Genomic DNA, 24,037 nt, shown 5'->3' with positions numbered 1-24,037 from the left:
GACTAGGCCATTCCAAGACATTTAAATGTTTCCCATTAAACCACTCAAGTGTTGCTTTAGCAGTATGCTTAGGATCATTGTCCTGCTGGAAGGTGAACATCCGTCCCAGTCTCAAATCTCTGGAATATTGAAACAGGTTTCCCTCAAGAATTTTCCTGTATTTTGCGCCATCCATCATTCCTTCAATTCTGACCAGTTTCCCAGTCCCTGCCGATGAAAAACATCCCCACAGCATGATGCTGTCACCACCATGCTTCACTGTGGGGATGAGGTTCTCGGGGTGATGAGAGGTGTTGGGTTTGCTCCAGACATAGCCTTTTCCTTGATGGCCTAAAAGCTACATTTTAGTCACATCTGACCAGAGTACCTTCTTCCATATGTTTTGGGAGTCTCCCACATGCCTTTTGACAAACAACAAACGTGTTTGATAATTTCTTTCTTTAAGCAATGTCTTTTTTCTGGCCACTCTTCCATAAAGACCAGCTCTGTGGAGTGTACTGCTTAAAGTGGTCCTATGGACAGACACTCCAATCTCTGCTGTGGAGCTTTGCAGCTCCTTCAGGGTTATCTTTGGTCTCTTTGTTGCCTCTCTGATTAATGACCTCCTTGCCTGGTCTGTGAGTGTTGGTGGGCGGCCATCTCTTGGCTGGTTTGTTGTGGTGCCATATTCTTCCATTTTTTAATAATGGATTTAACCTCTTGCTCCTACCTGAGACGCAGACGTCTCATCTAGACACCTGGAAATGCAAATGCGCTACGCTAAATGCTAATAGTACTCGTTAAAACTCAAACGTTCATTAAAACACACATGCAGGGTATTGAATTAAAGCTACACTCGTTGTGAATCTAGCCAACAAGTCAGATTTTTAAAATGCTTTTCGGCGAAAGCATGAGAAGCTATTATCTGATAGCATGCAACACCCCAATATACCTGAAGGGGACGTAAACAAAAGAATTAGCGTATTTAGCTACACAAAACGCAGAAATAAAATATAAAACATTCATTACCTTTGATGATATTCTTTGTTGGCACTCCTATATGTTCCATAAACATCACAATTGGGTCTTTTTCCCGATTAAATCCGTCCATGTATGCCCAAAATATCCATTTGTATAGCCTGTCTGGTTCAGGAAAAAAGCTCCCTTCCAACACGCAACGTCATTTTTTAAAATTATATAAGTTGCCTATATTCTTTGACAAAACACTTCAACCTACTTTTGTAACCCAACTTTAGGTATTTGTAAACGTTAATAATCGATCAAATTGATCACTGGGCGATTTGTATTCAATAGCAGCTACTCAAGAAAACGTTGTCCTTTGTCTTTCTTCCAAAATCGATTGCTGTATGCTGGACGAAATGAAGGATCTATTTGTCATTACACAAAGGATTTTTGTCAATGAAAATGGCGACATCGTGTGGAAGTTGTAGGAACTGCAAGCTCCGGCTATATATTTTTGCTTGCAATAAGCAATTCAGAGACTGGCGGATTAATACTTTTCTGTGGTTTTTGTGACCAGGTTTTTCTTGGGATTTCGCTTGCTGTTCACATTCTGTTATAGTCACAGACATTATTTAACCAGTTTTAGAAACTTCAGAGTGTTTTCTATCCACACATACTAATCATATGCATATACTATATTCCTGGCATGAGTAGCAGGACGCTGAAATGTTGCGCGATTTTTAACAGAATGTTCGAAAAAGTATGGGGTAGACTGAATGGTGCTCCGTGGGATGTTCAAAGTTTCAGATATTTTTTATAACCCAACCCTGATCTCTACTTCTCCACAACTTTGGCCCTGACCTGTTTGGTGGTGCCCCTTGCTTAGTGCTGTTGCAGACTCTGGGGCCTTTCAGAGCAGGTGTATTGTTTGTGCATTGCCAGTCAGGGGTGCCAGTAATTTTGGAGCCCACTATATATGGATGAGCGATGACTGAGTAGCATAGGCAAGATGCAATAGATGGTATAAAATACAGTATATACATATGGTATGAGTAATGCAAGATATTTATACATTGTTAAAGTGGCATTATTGAAGTGACGAGTGATCCATTTATTAAAGTGGCCAATGATTTCAAGTCTGTATTTAGGCAGCAGTCTCACTGTGTTGATGATGGCTGTTTAACAGTCTGATGGCCTTGAGATAGAAGCTATTTTCAGTCTCTCGGTCCCAGCTTTGATGCACCTTGGTGCACCTGCTGTTTCGGTTAGTTATTATTGTTTTATTTCACTGTAGAGCCCCCAGTCCTGCTCAAAATGCCTTAGATAGCTATTTTGTCCCATCCCCCACACACGTGGAGACATCACCTGGCTTAACTGGTGCCTCCAGAGTCACAACCTCTCTAATCATCACTCGGTGCTTAGGTTTACCTCCACTGTACTCACATCCCCTTGTCTGTACATTATGCCCTAAATCTATTCTACCACTCCCAGATATCTGCTTCTTTTATTCTGTTCCCAACACACAAGACGACCAGTTCTTATAGCCTTTAGCTGTACCCTTATCCTACTCCTCCTCTGTTCCTCTGGTGATGTAGAGGTTAACCCAGCCCTGTAGCCCCCAGCACTACACCCATTCCCCAGGCACGCTCATTTATTGACTTCGGTAACCGTAAAAGCCTTGGTTTCATGCATGTTAACATCAGAGGTGTCCTCCCTAAGTTTGTTTTATTCAATGCTTTAGCACACTCCGCTAACCCTGATGTCCTAGCCGTGTCTGAATCCTGGCTTAGGAAGGATTCAAAAATTCCGGAAGGACACCAAAAATTCCGACATGTCCATCCCCAACTACAACATTTTCCTTCAAGATAGAACTGCCAAAGGGGGTGGAGTTGCAATCTAGTTCTGGCATACTATCCAGGTCTGTGCCCAAACAGTGCGAGCTTCTACTTTTAAAAATCCATCTTTCCAGAAATAAGTCTCTCACTGTTGCCGCTTGTTATAGACCCCCCTCAGCCCCCAGCTGTGCCCTGGACACCATATGTGAATTTATTGCCCCCCATCTATCTTCAGAGTTCGTACTGTTAGGTGAGCTAAACTGGTATATATTTAACACCCCGGCCATCCTACAATCTAAGACAGATGCCCTCAATCTCACACAAATTATCAATGAACCTACCAGGTACAACCCTGAATCCATAAACATGGGTGGGGGGTTGTTGTCCTTAATGATCTTTTTGTCCTTCCTGTCACATCAGGTGCTGTAGGTGTCCTGATGTGTTGTGCAAACCGCACCACCCTCTTGTTTACAGTCTGTTAAAGCCTGTTGGGGCAAGGCGTTCCCCTCAGGGAACTCCACCCCCCCGTTCAGCCGAAAAGGTCGCGCAGGGAATTCAAGGATATTCTTTAGAAATATTTAACTTTCACATATTAACAAGTCCAATACCTCAAATGAAAGATAAACACCTTGTTCATCTACCCATCATGTCAGATTGTTAAAATGTTTTACAGAAAAAACACAACATATATTTATGTTAGACCACCACCAAACCAAAGAAAAAACGCAGCCATTTTTTCCAGCCAAAGATAAAATCACAAAAGCAGGATTAGAAATAAAATTAATCACTAACCTCTTGAAAATCTTCATCAAATGACAGTCATATGACATGTTACACAGTACATTTATGTTTTGTTCAATAATATCCACAAATCTCGGTTTACATTGACGCCATGTTCAGAAATTCCTCCAAAATATCCGGAGTAATTATAGAAAGCTACGCCAGATAACAGAAATACTCATCATAAACTTTGACTAAAGATACATGTTCTACATATAATTAAAGATACACTGGTTCTTAATGCAACTGCTGTGTCAGATTTTTTTTAACCGTTACGGAAAAAGCCTAACATTGCAATAATCTGAGACGGCGCTCAGACGTAACAATATTTCTCCGCCATTTTGGAGTCAACAGAAATACGAAATTACAACATAAATATTCCCTTACCTTTGATCTTTCCTCAGAATGTAGTGCAAGGAGTCCTAGTTCCACAATAAATCGTTGTTTTGTTCCATAATGTCCAACACTAGTGTCCAAGTAGCTGCATTTGCTATCACTTTCAACTCACGTGCCCAAAAACTGACTGCTGGTCCAAGATAACTTGCACGAAAACTTCCAAAAGATATATTCCAGGTCGAATAAACTGGTCAAACTAAGTACAGAATCAATCTTTAGGATGTTATTATCATATATATCCAAATTCGTTTTAATCTGGGGCCGATTGGAACAGCCGTAGCACCCACAGAGTAATGCGCCACAGCAAAATGGCATTCTGTTGCGACACTGACTATTTTCCCTCCCATTAGGTCAAAGTTCACAGCAAATGCTCCATTACACTTTCTCCTGAATGGGGACATCTAGTGGAAGGCGTAGGAAGTGTTTCCAGATCCATATCTTGTTGGGAAAAGAGGGGGCGATGACGTCAAAGTTGCCCCAACTTTCAGAATTTCAAAACTTGTTTGGAAGATTGCCTGCCCTATGAGTTCTGTTATACTCACGGACATAATTCAAACAGTTTTCCAATAGTAATAATAATATGCATATATTAGCAATCTAGGACAGAGTTTGATGCAGTTCACTATGGGCACGCAATTCATCCAAAGTGAAAATACTACCCCCTATCCTCATGAAGTTTTTTAATACACATATATAAGCCAGAACACAACACATCAAAGGAATCTCACTAAATTGTCCTCCATCAAGGTATTTTACTTTTCCAGTTTTTCAGTTTCTCCACTGAGCATAAACTGTCTACCTCCCTAATAAGGTCATTATATAACAAAGTTCTTAAATTATTTATTTCTCTTGGTGTCTCAACTTCAGTCGTCGTTCATTAATATATTCTGCCACTTTGGCAGAATATATTAATATAATATATTCTGCCACTTTGGTGTGCTGATATCCAGCAGGTTGACTAAGCCTAAAATTTCTCTTACCACTGACTGAACCTGGGCTGCTAAGTGGCATTTGCTGCAAGAGCATTAGTGAGGTCGGGCACTGATGTTTGGCGATTAGGCCTGGCTCACAGTTGACCAATTCATCCCAAAGGGTGTTGGAAGGGGTTGAGGTGATGGCTCTGTGCAGGCCAGTCAAGTTCTTCCACACCGATCTCGACAAACCATTTCTGTGTGGACCTCACTTTGCACGGGGACACTGTCATGCTGAAACAGGAAAGGGCCTTCCCCAAACTGTTGCCACAAAGTTGGAAGCACAGATCGTCTAGAATGTCATTGGAACTAAGGGGCCTAGTCCAAACCATAAAAAACAGCCCCAGACCTTTATTCCTCATCCACCAAACTTTACAGTTGGCACTATGCATTCGGGCAGGTAGCATTCTCCTGGCATCCGCCAAACCCAGATTCGTTCATCGGACTGCCAGATGGTGAAGCTTGATTCACCACTCCAGAGAACATCCAATGCTCCAGAGTCCGAATGGCGGCGAGCTTTACACCACTCCAGCCAACGCTTGACATTGCGCGTGGTGACGTTGCTTTCAGAGGCAGTTTGGAACTCTGTAGTGAGTGCAACCGAGGATAGACCAATTTTATGCGCTACGCCCACACAGCAAACAATTTCAAAGATTTGACTGAATAACAGTTCATATAAGTAAATCTGTCAATTGAAATAAATTCATTAGGCCCTAATCTATGGATTTCACATGACTGGGCAGGGGCGCAGCCATGGGCCTGGGTGGGCATAGGCCAACCCACTGGAGAGCCAGGCCAAGCCAATCAGAATTAGTTTTTCACCACAAAAGGGGTTAATTTCAGACAGAAATTCTCCTCAGCCCGCAGGGGAAGAAGCCCAGATGATCCCGCAGGGGAAGAAGCCGGATGTGGAGGTTCTGGGTTGGCATGGTAATATCTGGCGTGCGGTTGTGAGGCTGGTTGGATGGACTGCTCCCCATCCTTCCTGACAGAGCTTGAGAGGATCTACAGAGAAGAATGGGAGAAACTCCCCAAATATAGACGTGCCAAGCTTGTAGCGTTATACCCAAGAAGACTCAATGCTGTAAATGCTGGCAAAGGTGGGACTAAAAGGTCTGAATACTTATGTGAATGTGATATTTAAACAACAAAAACATATTATACATTTGCAAAAATGTATAAAAACCTGTTTTTGCTTTGTCATTATGGGGTATTGTGTGTAGATTGATGAGGGGGAAGAAAAACGATTTAATCAATTTTAGAATAGTTTGCGATGGCACTGTATATCTTGCCACAATAAGTCTGTTTTTAAGCACTACAGCAGATGACCTGCTTTCTATACCTCAAACCTAATTTGACACATCTACGTTTTACAGGAGAGGGAGAGAGAGTGACAGACAGACAATTCGAAAACAAACACCAATTTTGATAAATTCCTATATCTACTGGGTGAAATACCACAGTGTGCAAGATTTGTGACCTGTTGCCACAAGAAAAGGGCAACCAGTGAAGAACAAACACCATTGTAAATACAACCCATGTTTACTTTCTCTTTTGTACTTGAACTATTTGCACATCGCTACAACACTGTATATAGACATAATATGACATTTGAAATGTCTTTATTCTTTTGGAGCTTCTGTGAGTGTAATGTTTACTGTTAATTTTTATTGTTTATTTTTTTGTGTGTTTATTATCTATTTCACTTGCTTTGGCAATTGTAACATATGTTTCCCATTCCAATAAAGCCCTTGAATTGAGGGAGGGAGGGAGGGAGGGAGGGAGGGGAGGAGGGCGAGGGACGGACGGCGTAGCCGTTGCTTCAGCTAGGTGTGTTATGGACTGTATAGGTATGGGCTGACGCAGTGTGGCTAACCGATTAGACTGATAGCACATGCTGTTATGCTGTAGTGGTGGGGGTGTATAGAGAGGTATTTGAGAGAGGTTCATTCAAGTGACTTCTCACTCTAGAGACAAGGGCCATAGGGCTCTGGTGAAAAGTAGTGCACAATGTAGGGAATAGGGTGCCATTTGGAATGCAAACTGGTGACTCATTGTGGACTCCTGCCGTGTGCGCTCCCTCAAGTCAAATTTTCCAATATTTTCTTCACAAATATAGCCTGCCCTAAGTATCTTCTTTCTTTTTTTTTTGATCCATGAAAATACATTGAACCTCTCACGGGCGGCAATATGAGGATATTAAAGGATACATTTCCTTTTACTGTTAAAATCAATATATGATAAACTTTCAGTTGGCCTATAGTAGGTAGGATTGTTACGGTAGCTGGGATCTCTGCAGGATGGCTAAAGCCTATTGGCTTAGGGAGGAAGGTGACCTTCTCAACCTCCAGAAAGCCGGCCATTAATTGCCTGACCCCTCTACACCCCTCTGCCTCTCCACGTCTCTGCCTCAGCAAGGCAAAGATCCAAGCATCCAAGTTCAATCCAATTCTACCGTGCATTTTAAGGTCAGATGGTCAGACTAATACACAGAAGAGATGTCCCAAATGGCATCCTATTGCCTATGTAGTGCTATACATTTGAAGTAGTGCACTATATATGGAATAGGGTGCCATTTGGGATGCAAACCAGAGTGCACTAGCCCAGCAGATGGAGGTTATGCTGCTTGCTGAATAGAGGTGCTGTGTGTGTTCGTTTTCTGCTAGCTTCTCACAGACTGACCCTGTAAATGTGCCGATTGACTGCTCTCTTCCAAACCCTGAGTACAGGGGACAGCTCTTACTGCGCCTGCCCAACTCATTGACTGTACAGGCCCCAACCCCCCTGGCCCCAGGAGTTGGGGGGGGGGAGCAGAGATGAGAGGGAACACGTAACAGACAGCATGCGGCCTGACTTGGCTCTCTGTCTTGTCACTACAGCTCTGACTGACTCACACTGACCAGGAAGACCAGGGGCAGTCTGACTGTTACATAGACTGGATACAAAGGGGGCTAAGCAGTTGAGGCTTGGGGTTGAGTTGAGGCTTCAGGAGGGCATATGGGGGGAGCCATGGTCTTCTACAGTAGATCAAGTGTATATGTCATATGCACATGGTACACAGTACATTGAAATGCTTTCTTGCAGGTTCACCTCTCAACAATGCGACATAATAACAATAAGAGTAAGTAAGTTAAGCATAATAAAAAAATTAGCTCAATGGAATAAAAATAGAGTACAAATAGCATAAATTTAAATACAAGGAAGGAACTCCAACTCATTTAGAGTAGGATATTTACACAGTATATTTGCACATAAACCTGTTTTTTGGGCACTAGGCAGCTACGTGAACTGAGAGTCCTTTACCTTACAAATAATGAATGTGTGTGTGTCTGTGTGTATGTGTGAGTGTGTAGATTAGCCATGCCAGAATGCCTCTCTCCCTGTCGTGCCCTCTCATCCTAACCTGAGCTGACATCAGGGAGGGGCACGGCAGGGGGTAGTAACATTGTGACAGGTAGCATCCAATGGGGGAAGGGTCAGGAACTGTGTAAAGCTCTCTCTCTCTCAGCAAGGCTGTGGAATCATTCTGCTGCAAGAGATCAAACGGAAGCTTCAGTACTATTGGTCCCAGATAATTATACACCTACACAGAACGCAATGGAAGACAGTAGCATGGTTTCCAGTACCAGGCTCAGTGCTTACTAGAGCCAGAGATGTTTGAAACCGAGAGACTCAACATGTGATTACTTCCTCCATTACCTTGTGGTGGTAATTTGCTCCTCTCCTATTGATGGTGGGCTCAATCGTCTTGGGTTTCTGGGGTGTGTGTGTGGGCACGGGCTTGGGCACTGACTGTGTGTATTTCTCCTCCAGGACCTGGCTGGTAACCAGAGGATCAGTCCGTGCTCCACCCTGACCAGCAGCACAGCCTCCCCCCCGGCCGGCTCCCCCTGCTCCACCCTGCCGCCCGGCGCCGATGGTGCCATGCCCGGGGGTAACCAGGGCCACAAGGACCACGCCTACGGATCTGTCACCAGCCCCACCTCCACCCTGGAGAGCCGGGACAGCGGCATCATTGGTGAGGGGGAAGGGCTATATATACACACACACATGAACGCACACATGAAAAAATACACATACACATAGTCAGACCAATACCCCCTAATGACAAAGTGAAAACAGGATTTTTGAAAATTTGGCAATAAACTGAACCTTATTTACATACGTTTTCAGACCTTTTTCTATGAGACTCGAAATTGAGCTGAGGTGCGTCCTGTTTCCATTGATCATCCTTGAGATGTTTCTACAACTTGATTGGAGTCCACCTGTGGTAAATTAAATTGATTGGACATGATTTGGAATGGCACACACCTGTCTTTATACGATCCCACATTTGACAGTACATGTCAGAGCAAAAACCAAGCCAAGAGGTCGAAGGAATTGTCCGTAGAGCTCTGAGATAGGATTGTGTGGAGGCACAGATCTGGGGAAGGGTACCAACATTCTTTGCAGCATTGAAGGTCCCCAAGAACACAGTAGCCTCCATCATTCTTAAATAGAAGTAGTTAGGAACCACCAAGACTTTTGTTAGAGCTGGCCGTCCAGCCAAACTGAGCAATCGGGGGAGAAGGGCCTTGGTCAGGGAGGTGGCCAAGAACCCGATGGTCATTCTGACAGAGCTCCAGAGTTCCTCTGTGGAGATAGAAGAACTTCCCAGAAGGACAAACATCTCTGCAGCACTCCACCCATCAGGGCTTTATAGTAGAGTGGCCAGACGGAAGCCAATCCTCATAAGGCACCTAAAGGACTCTGACCATGAGAAACAAGATTGTCTGGTCTAATGAAACCAAGATGTATCTATTTGACCTGAATGCCAAGTGTCTGGAGGAAACCTGGCACCATGGTGGTGGCAGCATCATGCTGTGGGGATGTTTTTCAGCTGCAGGGACTGGTAGACTAGTCAGGATCGAGGGAAAGATGAACAGAGCAAAGTACAGAGAGATCCTTGATGAAAACCTGCTCCAGAGCGCTCAGGACCTCAGACTGGTGCAAGGTTCACCTTCCAACAGAACAGGATGCTCCCCATCCAATCTGACAGAGCTTGAGAGGATCAGCAGAGAAGAATGGGAGAAACTCCCCAAATACAGGTGTGCCAAGCTTGTAGCATCATACCCAAGATGACTCGAGGATGTAATCGCTGCCAAAGGTGCTTCAACAAAGTACTGAGTAAAGGGTCTGACTACTCATCTAAATGTGTTATTTCAGTTTTTATACATTTGCAAACATTTAAAAAAATAAGTTTTTGCCTTGTCATTATGGGGTATTGTGTATAGATGAGAAAAAAATACAATTTAATCAATTTTAGAAAAGGCTGTGACGTAACACAATGTGGAAAAAGTCAAGGGGTCTGAATACTTTCCGAATGCACTGTACAGTCGTGGCCAAAGGTTTTGAGAATGACACAAATATTAATTTCCACAAAGTTTGCTGCTTCAGTGTCTTTAGATATTTTTGCCAGATGTTACTATGGAATACTGAAGTATAATTACAAGCATTTCATAAGTGTCAAAGGCTTTTATTGACAATTACATGAAGTTGATGCAAAAAGTCAATATTTGCAGTGTTGACCCTTTTTTTTCAAAACCTCTGCAATCCGCCCTGGCATGCTGTCAATTAACTTCTGGACCACATCCTGACTGATGGCAGCCCATTCTTGCATAATCAATGCTTGGAGTTTGTCAGAATTTGTGGGTTTTTGTTTGTCCACCTGCCTCTTGAGGATTGACCACAAGTTCTCAATGGGATTAAGGTCTGGCGAGTTTCCTGGCCATGGACCCAAAACATTGATGTTTTGTTCCCCGAGCCACTCCATCATGCTGGAAAAGCTCCAGCTCCATCATGCTGGAAAAGGCATTGTTTGTCACCAAACTGTTCCTGGATGGTTGGTTGAAGTTGCTCTCGGAGGATGTGTTGGTACCATTCTTTATTCATGGCTGTGTTCTTAGGCAAAATTGTGAGTGAGCCCACTCCCTTGGCTTAGAAGCAACCACACTCATGAATGGTCTCAGGATGCTTTACTGTTGGCATGACACAGGACTGATGGTAGCGCTCACCTTGTCTTCTCCGGACAAGCTTTTTTCCAGATGCCCCAAACAATCGGATTGGGGATTCATCAGAGAAAATGACTTTACCCCAGTCCCCAGCAGTTCAATCCCTGTACCTTTTGCAGAATATCAGTCTGTCCCTGATGTTTTTCCAGGAGAGAAGTGGCTTCTTTGCTGCCCTTCTTGACACCAGGCTATCCTCCAAAAGTCTTCACCTCACTGTGCATGTAGATGCACTCACACCTGGCTGCTGCCATTCCTGAGCAAGCTCTGTACTGGTGGTGCCCCGATCCCGCAGCTAAATCAACTTTAGGAGACGGTCCTGGCGCTTGCTGAACTTTCTTGGGCGTCCTGAAGCCGCCTTCACAACAATTGAACCGCTCTCCTTTTTGATGATGCGATAAATGGTTGATTTAAGTGCAATCTTACTGGCAGCAATATCGTTGCCTGTGAAGCCCTTTTAGTGCAGAGCAATGATGACGGCACGTGTTTCCTTGCAGGTAACCATGGTTGACAGAGGAAGAACAATGATTCCAAGCACCACCCTCCTTTTGAAGCTTCCAGTCTGTTATTTGAACTCGATCAGCATGACAGAGTGATCTCCAGCCTTGTCCTCATCAACACTCACACCTGTGTTAACGAGAGAATCACTGACATGATGTCAGCTGGTCCTTTTTTGGCAGGGCTGAAATGCAGTGGAAATGTTTTTGGGAGATTCATTTCATTTGCATGGCAAAGAGGGACTTTGCAATTAATTGCAATTCATCTGATCACTCTTCATAACATTCTGGAGTATATGCAAATTGCCATCATACAAACTGAGGCAGCAGACTTTGTGAAAATTAATATTTGTGTCATTCTCAAAACTTTTGGCCACGACTGTATATGATTGGTTGTGACGTTGGGTCATCAAGCATGGTCATAGCAGAGTCAACCCCTCCTTCCTTACACTCTGACCCCTGACCCCTCTCCTCTACTCCCGTTGTTCCTTCCTTCCAGCCACCCTGACCAGCTACTCGGAGAACGCTGAGCGTGGGGGTAAATACGGGGAGGGGGGTTTCTCGCGTGGCAGTAACCTGAAGCTGTGGCAGAGCCAGAAGTCTGGCACTGACTCGTTCCTGTACCGTGTGGACGAGAACATGGCCGCCTCAACCTACAGCCTCAACAAGATCCCTGAGAGACACCTGGACAGCATGTCCTCCCACTCCGCTCACTCCATCCCTCTGTACCTCATGCCTCGCCCTAACTCCGTCGCAGGTGAGTCCCACCCTCTTCCTCGCTCTTCCTGCTTGGTCTGTTCCTACACATCTATATCCTAACCTTTGACGTTGACCTACGGCTTAACCTTGACTGCGTCCTTATGCAGTGTCCTTCCTTCCCCTTTTTATCTAAAAGGCGCAAGATAATGTTGACAGCCTCATTCTCAGTATTGAGCTCTATTGTTTGATTCCAGGAAAATATATATATATTTTGCACATTCTGTCAATTGTATCTGAATGTTGAGGAGAACGTTACATAGAAATGTATGTGTGTCTAGTTATGACACTTATAGCATTCCTCAAATAGCTTATTCCCCAAAGTATGGCTAAATGAATCTTAAAATGTGAAGTTACATAACAGGCTGCCATTCCTGATGGATCTTATTGTATTATTGTCCTGCTATTCAGAGCCGAGACATTCATTGGAGATGAGCTGTATTACTGAGCCTTCCCTTCAGACGTTACAGTGTTGCGAAGATGCAGTGGGGTTCCGACAATGTCAATGCTAACATACGGCTCAGAATGAACTCCCAGTGTATTGTTTCATTCTTAGTAGTGTGCCAGAGTAGATAATGGAACAGTTTCACTAAAAGGAGTAAAATACCTCACACATATCGGTTCTGACCTGCTCTCTATGTCAGCCATGTTCTAATAGCTAACTGTCTGTCTGACAGCCAGGTAGTGGGTGTACAGACAGTGGTTTAGAGAGAATGAGCTTCAATCTATTCTCCTGCTTCAATAATGAGTCCTTGAAAAAGGACAGAGCAGGCAGGAGGAGTGGGCTCGAGAGCTGCTCGAGAAGTAACATGACATGAGATGAGGTGAGAGCGACAGCGAGGGAGGGAGAGGAGCGAAAGAAGGAGAGATTATTTATTTTATCCAGGCCTACAGTAGAATGGACCTTGTGAGTGGTGGAATGGGACTGAGAAGGAGGAGAGAAGTGGATGCATTAGGAGGTAGGGAAAGAGGGAGAGCTATCTCCTCCACCAAGGGGAAGAAGAGCGAGGGATGGAAGAAAGGAGGGAGGAGAGGAGGCCGTGGATTGGCTGGTCTCCCACGGCAGAGGAACATCAGAGCTTCAGGCATTAACCGTTTCTATCCCCCTGAGTCACTGAGAGGGAGAGAGACACTGCTTTGAAGTGCAGAAGGAGAGAACTAGCTGAGACCGTGGAGTGAGAGGAAAGGGAGGCTGCAGAGGTGGAAAATGAGGAGAGGGGGATACTTTATTACCTAATGAGAGAGAAGCTTGTTGGGAGAGTGTGAGAGGGATGGAGGGAGGCGAGGGATGGAGAGAAAAGAGAGAGGGTGAAGGAGGGAGGAAATATATAATGTTAAAGGAGGATATCTTTTCTGTCTCGTTCACAGTCATCTCAGTAGTATTTTAAGTGGAATAGAACAGAAATGAATAGAAACCTCTCATTGAAAAATGTACTTTCTCCTCAAACTCTTTGGCCTTGAAGACCAGACTAATAAAACATAGTCAGTAACCCATCAGGTTTTGCACCATGCCATTCTTCAGAATTTTCACATCTGTACATATTAATAATGTAGGGTGTGTCCAAAATCGAGCCGTATGGGCCCTGGTCAAAATGAGTGCACTAAATAGCAATTGGGTCCAATTTGGTATGCAACCTGTATTGTAGAAATATTACACTAGAAATGTCAATACCTCTATTTCCCCTTGGAGAGGGAGATTGGGTGGCCTCACATTTTACAGGAGACAATAGCATTTAGTTAATTTCTGAAATGTGTTGTGGGATAACTGGCTGGACTGTTGGGATACCAGGCCTACTGCCTAGCCTGGATGTATATCAGAGAGCAGCAATGTTCCTGGACATGCGCTTTATAACTGGGTTGTTAAAGCAGGAACACGCGCATTCACGCACACAGCTGGGTGAGGTCTCCACCATGCTATTCAGCGCCAGGAGTCATTTCATCATGATGTCTCTCTCTCTCTCTCTCTCTCTCTCTCTCTCTCTCTCTCACTCTCACTAACACTTTTCCCCCTCCATTTCCACTGAGCACGCTAGTTGTGCTATCTTAGCTGCATTGGCACAGACACTGCATTGCTGATAGATAGTGAATTCAACTCTCAACTCAGTCCTCCTCAGATTAAAACCGAGTTGAAGAAAGGGAAAGGGAGAATTTGAATTTAGCTCCTGACCTTATTCCTAAGCCCAAACATTATCTTTGACCTTTTGTCTTAGTTTAGTGGTAACCTGTACCCAGATCTGTTTGTGCTGTCTTGCCAACTCCTATGGTCATTGTCATGCCAAACATGTAGGCCATACATCACAAACGGACCAGGCTAGTGTAGTGGTAGTAGGAGTGGCATTTCTTATCTGAACAAACCAGTCTGTGTCCCAATTGACACCCAATTTCCTATTTAGTGCAATAGTTTTTTTTCTTTTCTTTACCAGGGCCCATAGGGCTCTGATCAAAAGTAGTGCACTATATAGGGAATAGGGTGCAATGTGGAACTTACATCACCCAGTTCCATGACCATGGCCATCCCCATTCCAGTAAGGTCCAGGGCCAAGCCCCCAGCATTCCCAGCTGCTGTCCTCCCTCCATTTTGGGAAAGCTGTGCTGTGAGCTTCATCATTGGTTGACTCCATTGCTGGTTTGCTGTAGTGACTCACTGCAATCAACAACACAGACACACATGCTACTGGAGCATTAACACTAAGCTGGTGATGCACACAAGCTGCTGGGAGGTGAACCCTCTGAGACGGACAGAGGAGGAAGAGACCAGTGTTAATGATCAGACTGATCTGATCCCAGCATACCTCTCTAGATCTCTCCCCATGGATTATATTGTACTTCCAACCTGGGTGCAGTTTGCCTGGATATATGCTACTGACGAGTTAGGGTTGATCTGAGAGGGAGTCAATAGGAAGTCATGCTCGACCCCCTTCCTCTCCTTCCTCACTCCATGATGCATCTGTGGATCTATTCAGGTAGAGTTTCAAAGAAGGCAGTGCCTCAAGGTGTGATTGACTGTTTGACCTCCATGCTCTGAGAGTAGAGTAGTGAATCTCTCTCTCTCTCTCTCTCTCTCTCTCTCTCTCTCTCGCTCTCTCTCTCTCTCTCTCTCTCGCTCTCTCTCTGTCTCTCTCTCTCAAAGCTGTGGTCTGACATTGCTGTAGACATACCTTATAACTGATAGTTCACTTAGTCATACATATGTCCTCCTCTGACTCTGACTGGCTTTGAGGCTGCAGCTCCCACTGATGTGGTGGCAGGTTGAGGGAACTGACCCCCCCCTCGCACACACACACCAGCCTCTGTAATCTCATTGACAATGCAGTGGCCCCCAGAGTAGAGCTGGTCTGCAGACACAGCATGGAGTGAGCAAGCAGCAGTGTCAGTGTGAAGGATTTTTCTCCATGAATAAGACATTTGTCTGCAGAGTTAATTAATCCACAGGGTCTAGGTGGCATCTGCCTCCTCTCACAAGCCCATGGAACAGCCGTTCAGAGGGGGGTGGGGGACAGGTCCATGTAACAGCCATATTGCATCCCTCCCTCCTGCCTTCCTCTCTAAACTTTACTGTGAACTTACTCAGTCTTGACGACCAAACCGCCTCAGGATGCTGGCATGTGCTATCATAATACTGTATGTGAATCAAAGCTGCATGTGAATCAAACGGTTTCTTTCTCTCCTCTTCCACACACACACATTACACACACACACACACACACACACACACACACACACACACACACACACACACACACACACACACACACACACACACACACACACACACACACACACACACACACACACACACACACATCTCAGCCACCAGCTCGGCTCACCTGGAGGACCTGACCTACCTGGATGATCAGAGACACACTCCACTGCGCACGTCGATGCGCATGAATCGACAGAACACACACACCGGACCAGGCCACGCCCAGACCGACCTCAGAGGTAAGACAGGAGCACTATAGCCCTTCAGAAGAGACAGGTTGCTTCCCAAATGACACCCTATTCTCTATATATAGGGCTCTGGTCAAATGTGCACTATATAGGGAATAGGGTGACATTTGGGACAACCATAATGTTCTCCCCTTGCCATTCTTCCTTCTTTACTTATTTAGCCACTAATGAACTCATCACAGTCTTCTGCCATCCAGTCATACAGTATAGGGATACAGCAAGCTGCTGCCTCAAGTGCTTTTACATTTCACACTTAGCTGTGTGTCTCCATAACACATCTACAAAATAATAATTATATCACATGAGCGTGCGTGCTTCTGCATGTGTGTGTGGGCTCCCCATAGCCAGCTGCAGAGTAGAGGGCTCTAGGCCTGGTACTCTCCGAGCTCTACAGCCACTTGTTTTTCTCCTCTCCTAAGCGCAGCCAAGTGTGTTTACAAGCCGGCCCACTGCATCCAGGCATGCTCCTTGCCTCTTCCGATCAGTGTTAGCAACCTTCCTGAGTAAGCTACACCACTACACCTCCTTACTTCAGGGAGAGAGACTTACTTAACTAGTGTGTATAGCCGCACAGTGAGTTTTAAAGGAGAACAAATTGTCTGCTATAAAAGTAGGTATGGTCGCAAAGGGAGCAACACATTGCTGCTATACTATAGTGAATATGTATGAGCGGGTTGTTGTGCTAGTCAGATGGTAACCAAATGCTGAAGCGTCCTCCTTGGTTGGCACTGCTTCACTTCCTTTGTTTTATGTTGTTTGATGCTGTCATGGAAATCAAGAGACTAGCTCAGTGATGCTGTTTTAAGCCCAGTGAGTGAGTCAGAGTGAAGATAGCAGGGAGAAGAGACCATGTGTCCCAAATGGCTCCCTATTTAGTGAACTACTTTTGAACAGGGCCCATAGGGGTCTGGTCAAAAGTAGTGCACTAGATAGGGAATAGGGTGCCATTTGGCAAACGACCATGGTACAGTAGCTTAGCAAGAGATGGTGATAGACCTGGTGAATCAGGCAGATGCAGTTTCTTAGATTGCCTCCCACCTAATACACTCATTCTAGACACACATATGCAGGCACAAAAATCCATGCATGCAAATGTATGCACGCACGCATGAAGGCAGACACACACACGCACATCTGTGGAGTAGAGCTGTCTGGGCCTAATGTAACCCTGGTCCTTCATATGGAGCAGACTGAAGTACCACTCCTCCTCACCTCCCTCCATTCTTTCAGCCTCCCCTGCTCTGAGTCATCCTCACCTAGTGAATAATTAAAGTGTCTGAGTGAGCCTTTCCGTCTGGACACGTACACACACAGTGATACCACTCTGTCTAGCTGGTCAGGGGGAGAGGAGAGGAGCAGAGTGATCCCTAGGCTTATACCTCTCACAGCCTTGTCTAAGCAGGAAGTGATGCAGCTCCAGATACAGCACCCCCCACAGACCCGCTCCATGCTCCCTCCTTCCTGCTCACAACATGGCAGCCATGTTTCTAGGATTTTATCACCTACAGCAGACCAGCAGAGGCACAATGACTTAGCTAATAGGCCTAATGCTTAATGGTCTTTGCCATAGACAACTGCTAGTGCTGAGTAGTACCTTGTGTGAGGTGATTACAGTGGGAGAAGAGACTAAATGCCAGCCCTGTATTGGCGCTGGCATTTAGTCACTTCATGAGATTAGCACCACTTAATGCAGGACACCGTATTAATTTACATCTGCTATGGCCGGTGCCCGGTCTAACTAACACACAGTGAAGAGAAAGTGTTGGGGTGTTTTAGTTTTTTTCCATTAGTGAAATCTACGACACTCTTTCGTAGTCTATGAGATTGTATTAATCCGTTTTAGGATCAATTGAAGGATGGCAATGCAGAAAAGATTTTCGATGGTTTGCTGCATCCCAGCAACTGTTTTATTCCAAGGCTCAGTGTGTGTCTCTGTGTCTCTGTCTGTGTCTCTGTGTCTCTGTGTCTCTGTCTGTGTCTCTGTGTCTCTGTGTCTCTGTCTGTGTCCATGTTTGTGTATTGTCGTTTTTTGTTTGTGGTGATTCAGCGAAATTTGAGTTTATCAAGTTGTGTTGACTGTGTATACATAATATATGGTGCTGCTGATGTCAGGCTATATTCACAGATGGAAGTAGTTTTTCCCCAGGTATATCTATACTACTGCACTACTGTGCAGTCATCAACCATTTTTCCCAACTTGTTATGATTATTAGTATTATTGGTTTAGCTGTAAAACATGCTTGGCCCAGCACTTTGTACATTTTGGGAAGGAATATATTATATAAATAACAGCAATTGGAGCTCATTATATTGTGATGCTCCTTATGTAACACACACATCATTCATCACACGTGTTCTCCCCAGCCCTGACTCATGGTCTGTCTATTGCATTTATGTTGTACTGTGTCGCCTGCCCTAAACCAATAGATAGATATCACTTGACCACAGGATATTTCTTTCTGGGAGTGTACTGCCTTACAATAGATGGATCTGGAGATGTTATTATATCATATTAGTTGATATCTGATGCTGCAGTCTCCATCTCCTATTGCGGCTCTCTGTACCAGTGTTGGGGGCCGGTTCCATATTCCAGTTCTTCATTGGAATTAGAATTGGAATTTCAGTTATTTCCTGAATTGAAATGTAATTGACCTTTGACCACCAACCCTGCTCTGCACCATTAGCATACTGCACACGGCTGCCAGCGTCCATTCTGTTATGCTTCCCATGACCCTGTCTGTTCTTTCATTGCCTCCTCTTTTCTCTCACTTCTGTTTGTCTCAGCTTCTGCTAACAACCACGCCTGGCAATCCCAATCACGTAAGCTTACTTTACTTTAATCTGGTTACATGTCTGGTAACATGCATTTTGTCCATATTTCCACTGATGTTGTTTCAGATCATACAGCTAACTGTAAAATTAAGATAAGTAGGAAAAATAACTCCTGTTTAGATTTGGTCCTTCTCTCATCTCCAGACATATATTTTAGTCCAAACATAGTTTACATCCATACATCCATGTTTTTTAATACTACTCTTGTTCAGATGACGGGATGCCCAGACAGTCTTTGAAAAACAACACGTTTATCTAATGACTCCCCCTAGTGAGGAAAAATAATAGTATTTGTGTTAGGACATACAGGTTTCAATTGTGAAACAAATGAATATTTCCCTTGAATCCCTTCTCTGTCACACATGATTACAGAAGTCATCACAGTAGGGATTACAGTAGTGATTACAGCAGTAGGAGGAAGTCCCATGACAGTCAGGACTCACTATAGGCCATACACACTCATTATCTTAATGTAGTGGCAGCATTTCTCTGTCAAATAAAGAGCAACCATTGTAACTGTCCATCTTCTCTCTCTCTCCCCCTGCCCCTCCAGTGCGGTTTGCCCCATACCGGCCACCTGACATCTCCCTGAAGCCCCTCCTCTTCGAGGTGCCCAGCATCACCATGGACTCCGTCTTCACCGGCCGTGATTGGCTGTTCCAGGAGGTCGATGCCCATCTCAACAGAGGCAACAACATCCCCAACCTCGGCGTAGTTATCGTGGGCAACATTGGCTATGGCAAGACAGCCATCATCTCTCGTCTGGTGGCGCTGAGCTGCCACGGAACGCGCATGAGACAGATCGCCTCTGACTCTCCGCAGGCCTCTCCCAAACGTAGGCTCAGATACTCATGAATAGAGATTGCTATTAAAATGGCCACAACCAACAAGTCAGCTTTCAGTAAAGTTTCTAAAAAAACATTTCTGTTGAACAAAACAGAGGTGGAGGGCATGCTTTGCTATTGTTGGAATGGCAGATGGATCCTTTAAGGTGATATAAAAATGGTTTGACAAACATGCCATTGGTTAAATCCTCTTCCTTCTATGCTTCTTCTCAGATGGAGAGCTCCCCCTTACTCAGCCCCAGCCGGCCTATAGCACAGGTACTCTGGGAGGGGGCAGCTGTCCCGGGACCCCTGAGATGAGACGACGCCAGGAGGAGGCCATGAGGAGACTGGCATCTCAGGTTAAAAAAAAAGATGACTCTCCAATAACAATTATACCCTCATTGCCAAACTAGCAGACCAGTTAGAATGCATGCCCAACACATCTTCATACTAAGTGACATGCTAGTCTGGATTTTGGACCAGTTTCACAGTACACAAGGCTAGCTGTTTTAATTGCAAACATCCAGTTTGGCCTAGAAACATTCTTTCTAACAACTCTTTCTCTTTCAGTGGCGTAAACGTGTTAACATTTATGAACCTGTCTAGTCTGAAGTTAAATATGAATGATGTGTGAGGCGGTGCTTAGTGGCTTCCCTAAATCCCCACACCACTCACATCATACCATAGCCCCAGCTTCCCCTATCCCCTAAATGGGGGTGACAGACGCGCCTTGCCATCTGTAGCCCCAGCCCCAGCCCCATTCCTCTCCCCAGCCTGCTGCATTATGCAGATGTGTTTAAAAGAGAAAAAACAACTTTGCCAGGGAGCCTTATGAAATATGTATACCTGCAGAAAGCCATTTCCCAGCCAAGCTATTATATCTTGTTAACTCGATGCATTAATAATTGAGCCCGCTCCCACTTTTCTCCCTTTGTTTTAAGCTCTGTTTTATTCCTCTGTGACTCAATTAGCATTTTATCCTGATTTGTTATTTTATCCCTGCGGTTTCCTTGATGAAACAGAGGAACAGAGGCTGGCGCTTGGTCCACGTCAACTGTCATAGTCCCCGAGCTGGACACACCTTGCTGGTGGCGCAGCTTACTAATTGCTTCACTTCACCTCTCTCCTCCTCTTTTTCATTTTATTTTTCTCTCCTTACCTCTTTCACGCCCATCTGTTCTTTGTGTTATCTGCTCGTGGCATTTTATAAAGCTTTGTGCTCACTGTGCTGAGAATATATTATTATAGAGAAACACACTGAGATTACTCATCTGTGTTGTGCGGATAATCATTTAGACTTTTGACTCCTCTGGGTGTCCGTCTAAACATGCAATTAAACACACACTCATTCACATCCATCTTTTCTCAACGGCAGGGAGCTCTGAATTATTTATTGGCTGAAAACCGAAAAGAGAAACGAGACGTAATATGTTCATTACACTGCAATCATCCACCATGAACTAGTTGACTCACTAGTTGACTCACCAAATCAATTGTAGCAGCGCCAGTTTATAAAACCGGATTCTTATTGTCAAAACATAGAAAACAGGATCGTGTTCATTAAGCACCAATCTGAAGAATGACCTGGACTTGGTCCAATAAGAAATGCACATTTTATTTTAAAATGTTTTTTAAAATGTTTTTGCTACAGTGTGACCTAATGACCTGAACCCCGTCTTATATTTTCCAACCCCTTTTACTGACCTACCATGTCTCCCCCCTCTCTATCGCCCCCAGGTGGTGGCGTACCACTACTGCCAGGCGGACAACGCCTACACGTGCCTGGTGCCAGAGTTTGTCCACAACGTGGCAGCGTTGCTGTGTCGCTCGCCACAGCTCATCGCCTACAGAGAGCTGCTGCTCAGGGAGCCACAGCTACAGAGCATGCTCAGTCTGCGCTCCTGCGTTCAGGATCCCCTGGCATCCTTCAGAAGAGGAGTTCTAGAACCCCTAGATGCCCTCTACAAAGGTGATACAATTCTCTGCTATAGGCCCTGGTTAAAAGCCCTATAGGCCCTGGTTAAAATCCCTATAGGCCCTGGTTAAAATCCCTATAGACCCTGGTTAAAATCCCTTTAGGCCCTGGTTAAAATCCCTATAGGCCCTGGTTAAAAATAGTGTGCTATAAGCCCTGGTTAGAAGAAGTACACTATATAGGGAATCTCTGGTCAAAAGTAGTGCACTATATAGGGAATAGGGTGACATTTGGGGGACACCCTTAGAACCCCTGGACGCTCTCTACAAAGGTGATAAAACTGTCTCTACTCCTAGTGACTCTGTCAGTGGGTGGGATCCTCAACACATATGTATTCTTGATTTTAGCAAGAGTACATTAGGCAGAACATTTGCAATCATGTTTTTTGGTCCATATTGACTCTTTTCTCTGTGTGTGGTTTTTAGAGAGGAAGATCGCCTCTGAAGATGACCTGGTCATCCTGATAGATGGGCTAAATGAGGCAGAGTTCCACAAGCCTGACTACGGAGACACCATCGTCTCATTCCTCAGCAAAACCATCAGCAAGTTTCCCCCCTGGCTCAAATTGGTGGTCACTGTTAGGACCACATTACAGGTAGACACATTATACGCATTACAGTCCTCTACCCCTCCAGTAAGGGTGTGGCCATTAAAAACATACAAGATTAACACTGTTAACACCAAACAAGGATAATTGTCTTTTGATAGAGTTTGTCAATACATTGACATCAGTGGAAGATTGCTTGTACATCTTGTTACACTGCCCACGCATCTCTTTCCCTCCCCCACTTTTCTTCTTCTAACCCCCTTCATCCTCCTCTCTCCTTCCTCCATTTCTCCCTTCCTCCCACTTTATTCTTCCATCCATCTTCATCCTCCTCTCTCCTCCTCCTTCCTCCTCTCCTCATCCATCATTCCCCCCTTTTCCTCCTTCCTCCTTCTCCCTTCATCCTCCCCTATTTCCCTCCTATAGGAGATCACCAAGCTGCTCCCATTCCACCATATCTCTCTGGATGGTCTGGAGGAAAATGATGCTATAGACCAGGATTTACAGGGTTATATCCTGCACCGCATCCACAGCAGTCCTGAGATACAGAACAACATCTCTCTCAACGGCAAGATGGACAACACCACCTTCGGCAAGCTCTCTGCCCACCTCAAGGCCCTCAGCCAGGGATCCTACCTGTACCTAAAACTCACCTTTGACCTTATAGAGAAGGGGTACCTGGTCCTCAAGAGCTCCAGCTACAAGGTAAGCCGGTAATTTACAGTATGCATTATTGCCTTGCTTTTATTCTTGTCTTTATAATGTTTCTTTATCCTACTTTTAATTACACCAAACAAAAATATAAAAGCAACATGTAACAATTTCAATGATTTATGGATTTCACATGATGCAGCGATCAGTAGGCCCACCCACTTGGGAGCCAGGCCCAGCCAATCAGAATTAGTTTTTCCCCACAAAAGGGCTTTATTACAGACAGAAATACTCCTCAGTTTCAACAGCTGTCTGGGTGGCTGGTCTCAGACGATCCCGCAGATGAAGAAGCCGGATGTGGAGGTCCTGGGCTGGCGTGGTTACACGTGGTCTGCGATTGTGAGGCCAGTTGGGCGTACTGCCAAATTCTCTAAAACGACATTGGAGGCAGCTTATGAACATTACAATCTCTGGCAACAGCTCTGGTGGACATTCCTGTAGTCAGCATGCCAATTGTACGCTCCCTCAAAACTTGAGACATCTTTGGCATTGTGTTGTGTGACAAAACTTCACATTAAAGAGTGGTGTTTATTGTAAGGTGCACCTGTGTAATGATCATGCTGTTTAATCAGCTTCTTGATATGCCACTCCTGTCAGGTGGATGGATTATCCTGGCAAAGGAGAAATGCTCACTAACAGGGATGTAAACAAATTTGTGAAGCAAATATAAGAGAAATAAGCTTTTTGTACGTATGGAAGATTTCTGGGATCTTCTATTTCAGCTCATGAAACATGGGACCAACACTTTACATGTTGCGTTTATATTTTTGTTCAGTATATATAATGCATTCGGAAAGTATTCAGACCCCTTGAGTTTTTCCTCATTTTGTTACTTTACAGCCTTATTCTAAAATGTATTAAATTGTTTTTTTTTTCAATCTACACAATAGCCCATAATGATAAAGCAAAAATAGGTTTTTACTCAGTACTTTGTAGGAGCATCGATTACAGCCTCAATTCTTCTAGGGTA

The 24,037-nt window shown here is 44.6% G+C and overlaps 1 protein-coding gene across 9 annotated transcripts in view; it reads left to right on the top strand.

Annotated features, from left to right (window-relative positions):
• Positions 1 to 24,037, top strand: part of tanc2b (tetratricopeptide repeat, ankyrin repeat and coiled-coil containing 2b) — a 220,374-nt gene that overhangs the window by 168,142 nt on the left and 28,195 nt on the right. For 7 of the 9 annotated variants that reach the window (XM_021576266.2, XM_021576270.2, XM_021576267.2 and 4 more), the window contains 9 exons: positions 8,738 to 8,942; positions 11,968 to 12,225; positions 16,035 to 16,166; positions 18,960 to 18,995; positions 19,561 to 19,842; positions 20,066 to 20,193; positions 21,572 to 21,803; positions 22,235 to 22,404; positions 22,783 to 23,061. In XM_021576266.2, the coding sequence (XP_021431941.1) occupies positions 8,738 to 8,942; positions 11,968 to 12,225; positions 16,035 to 16,166; positions 18,960 to 18,995; positions 19,561 to 19,842; positions 20,066 to 20,193; positions 21,572 to 21,803; positions 22,235 to 22,404; positions 22,783 to 23,061 (1,722 nt within the window). The remainder of the gene's footprint in view (positions 1 to 8,737; positions 8,943 to 11,967; positions 12,226 to 16,034; positions 16,167 to 18,959; positions 18,996 to 19,560; positions 19,843 to 20,065; positions 20,194 to 21,571; positions 21,804 to 22,234; positions 22,405 to 22,782; positions 23,062 to 24,037) is intronic. The other 2 variants (XM_021576268.2, XM_021576269.2) reach the window with 1 other exon arrangement.

Source organism: Oncorhynchus mykiss, chromosome 20, assembly GCF_013265735.2.
Source record: "Oncorhynchus mykiss isolate Arlee chromosome 20, USDA_OmykA_1.1, whole genome shotgun sequence".
Taxonomy (NCBI): Eukaryota; Metazoa; Chordata; class Actinopteri; order Salmoniformes; family Salmonidae; genus Oncorhynchus; species Oncorhynchus mykiss.
The sequence above is the reverse complement of the archived record's forward strand: the minus strand, read 5'-3'. Positions and strand labels throughout refer to the sequence as shown.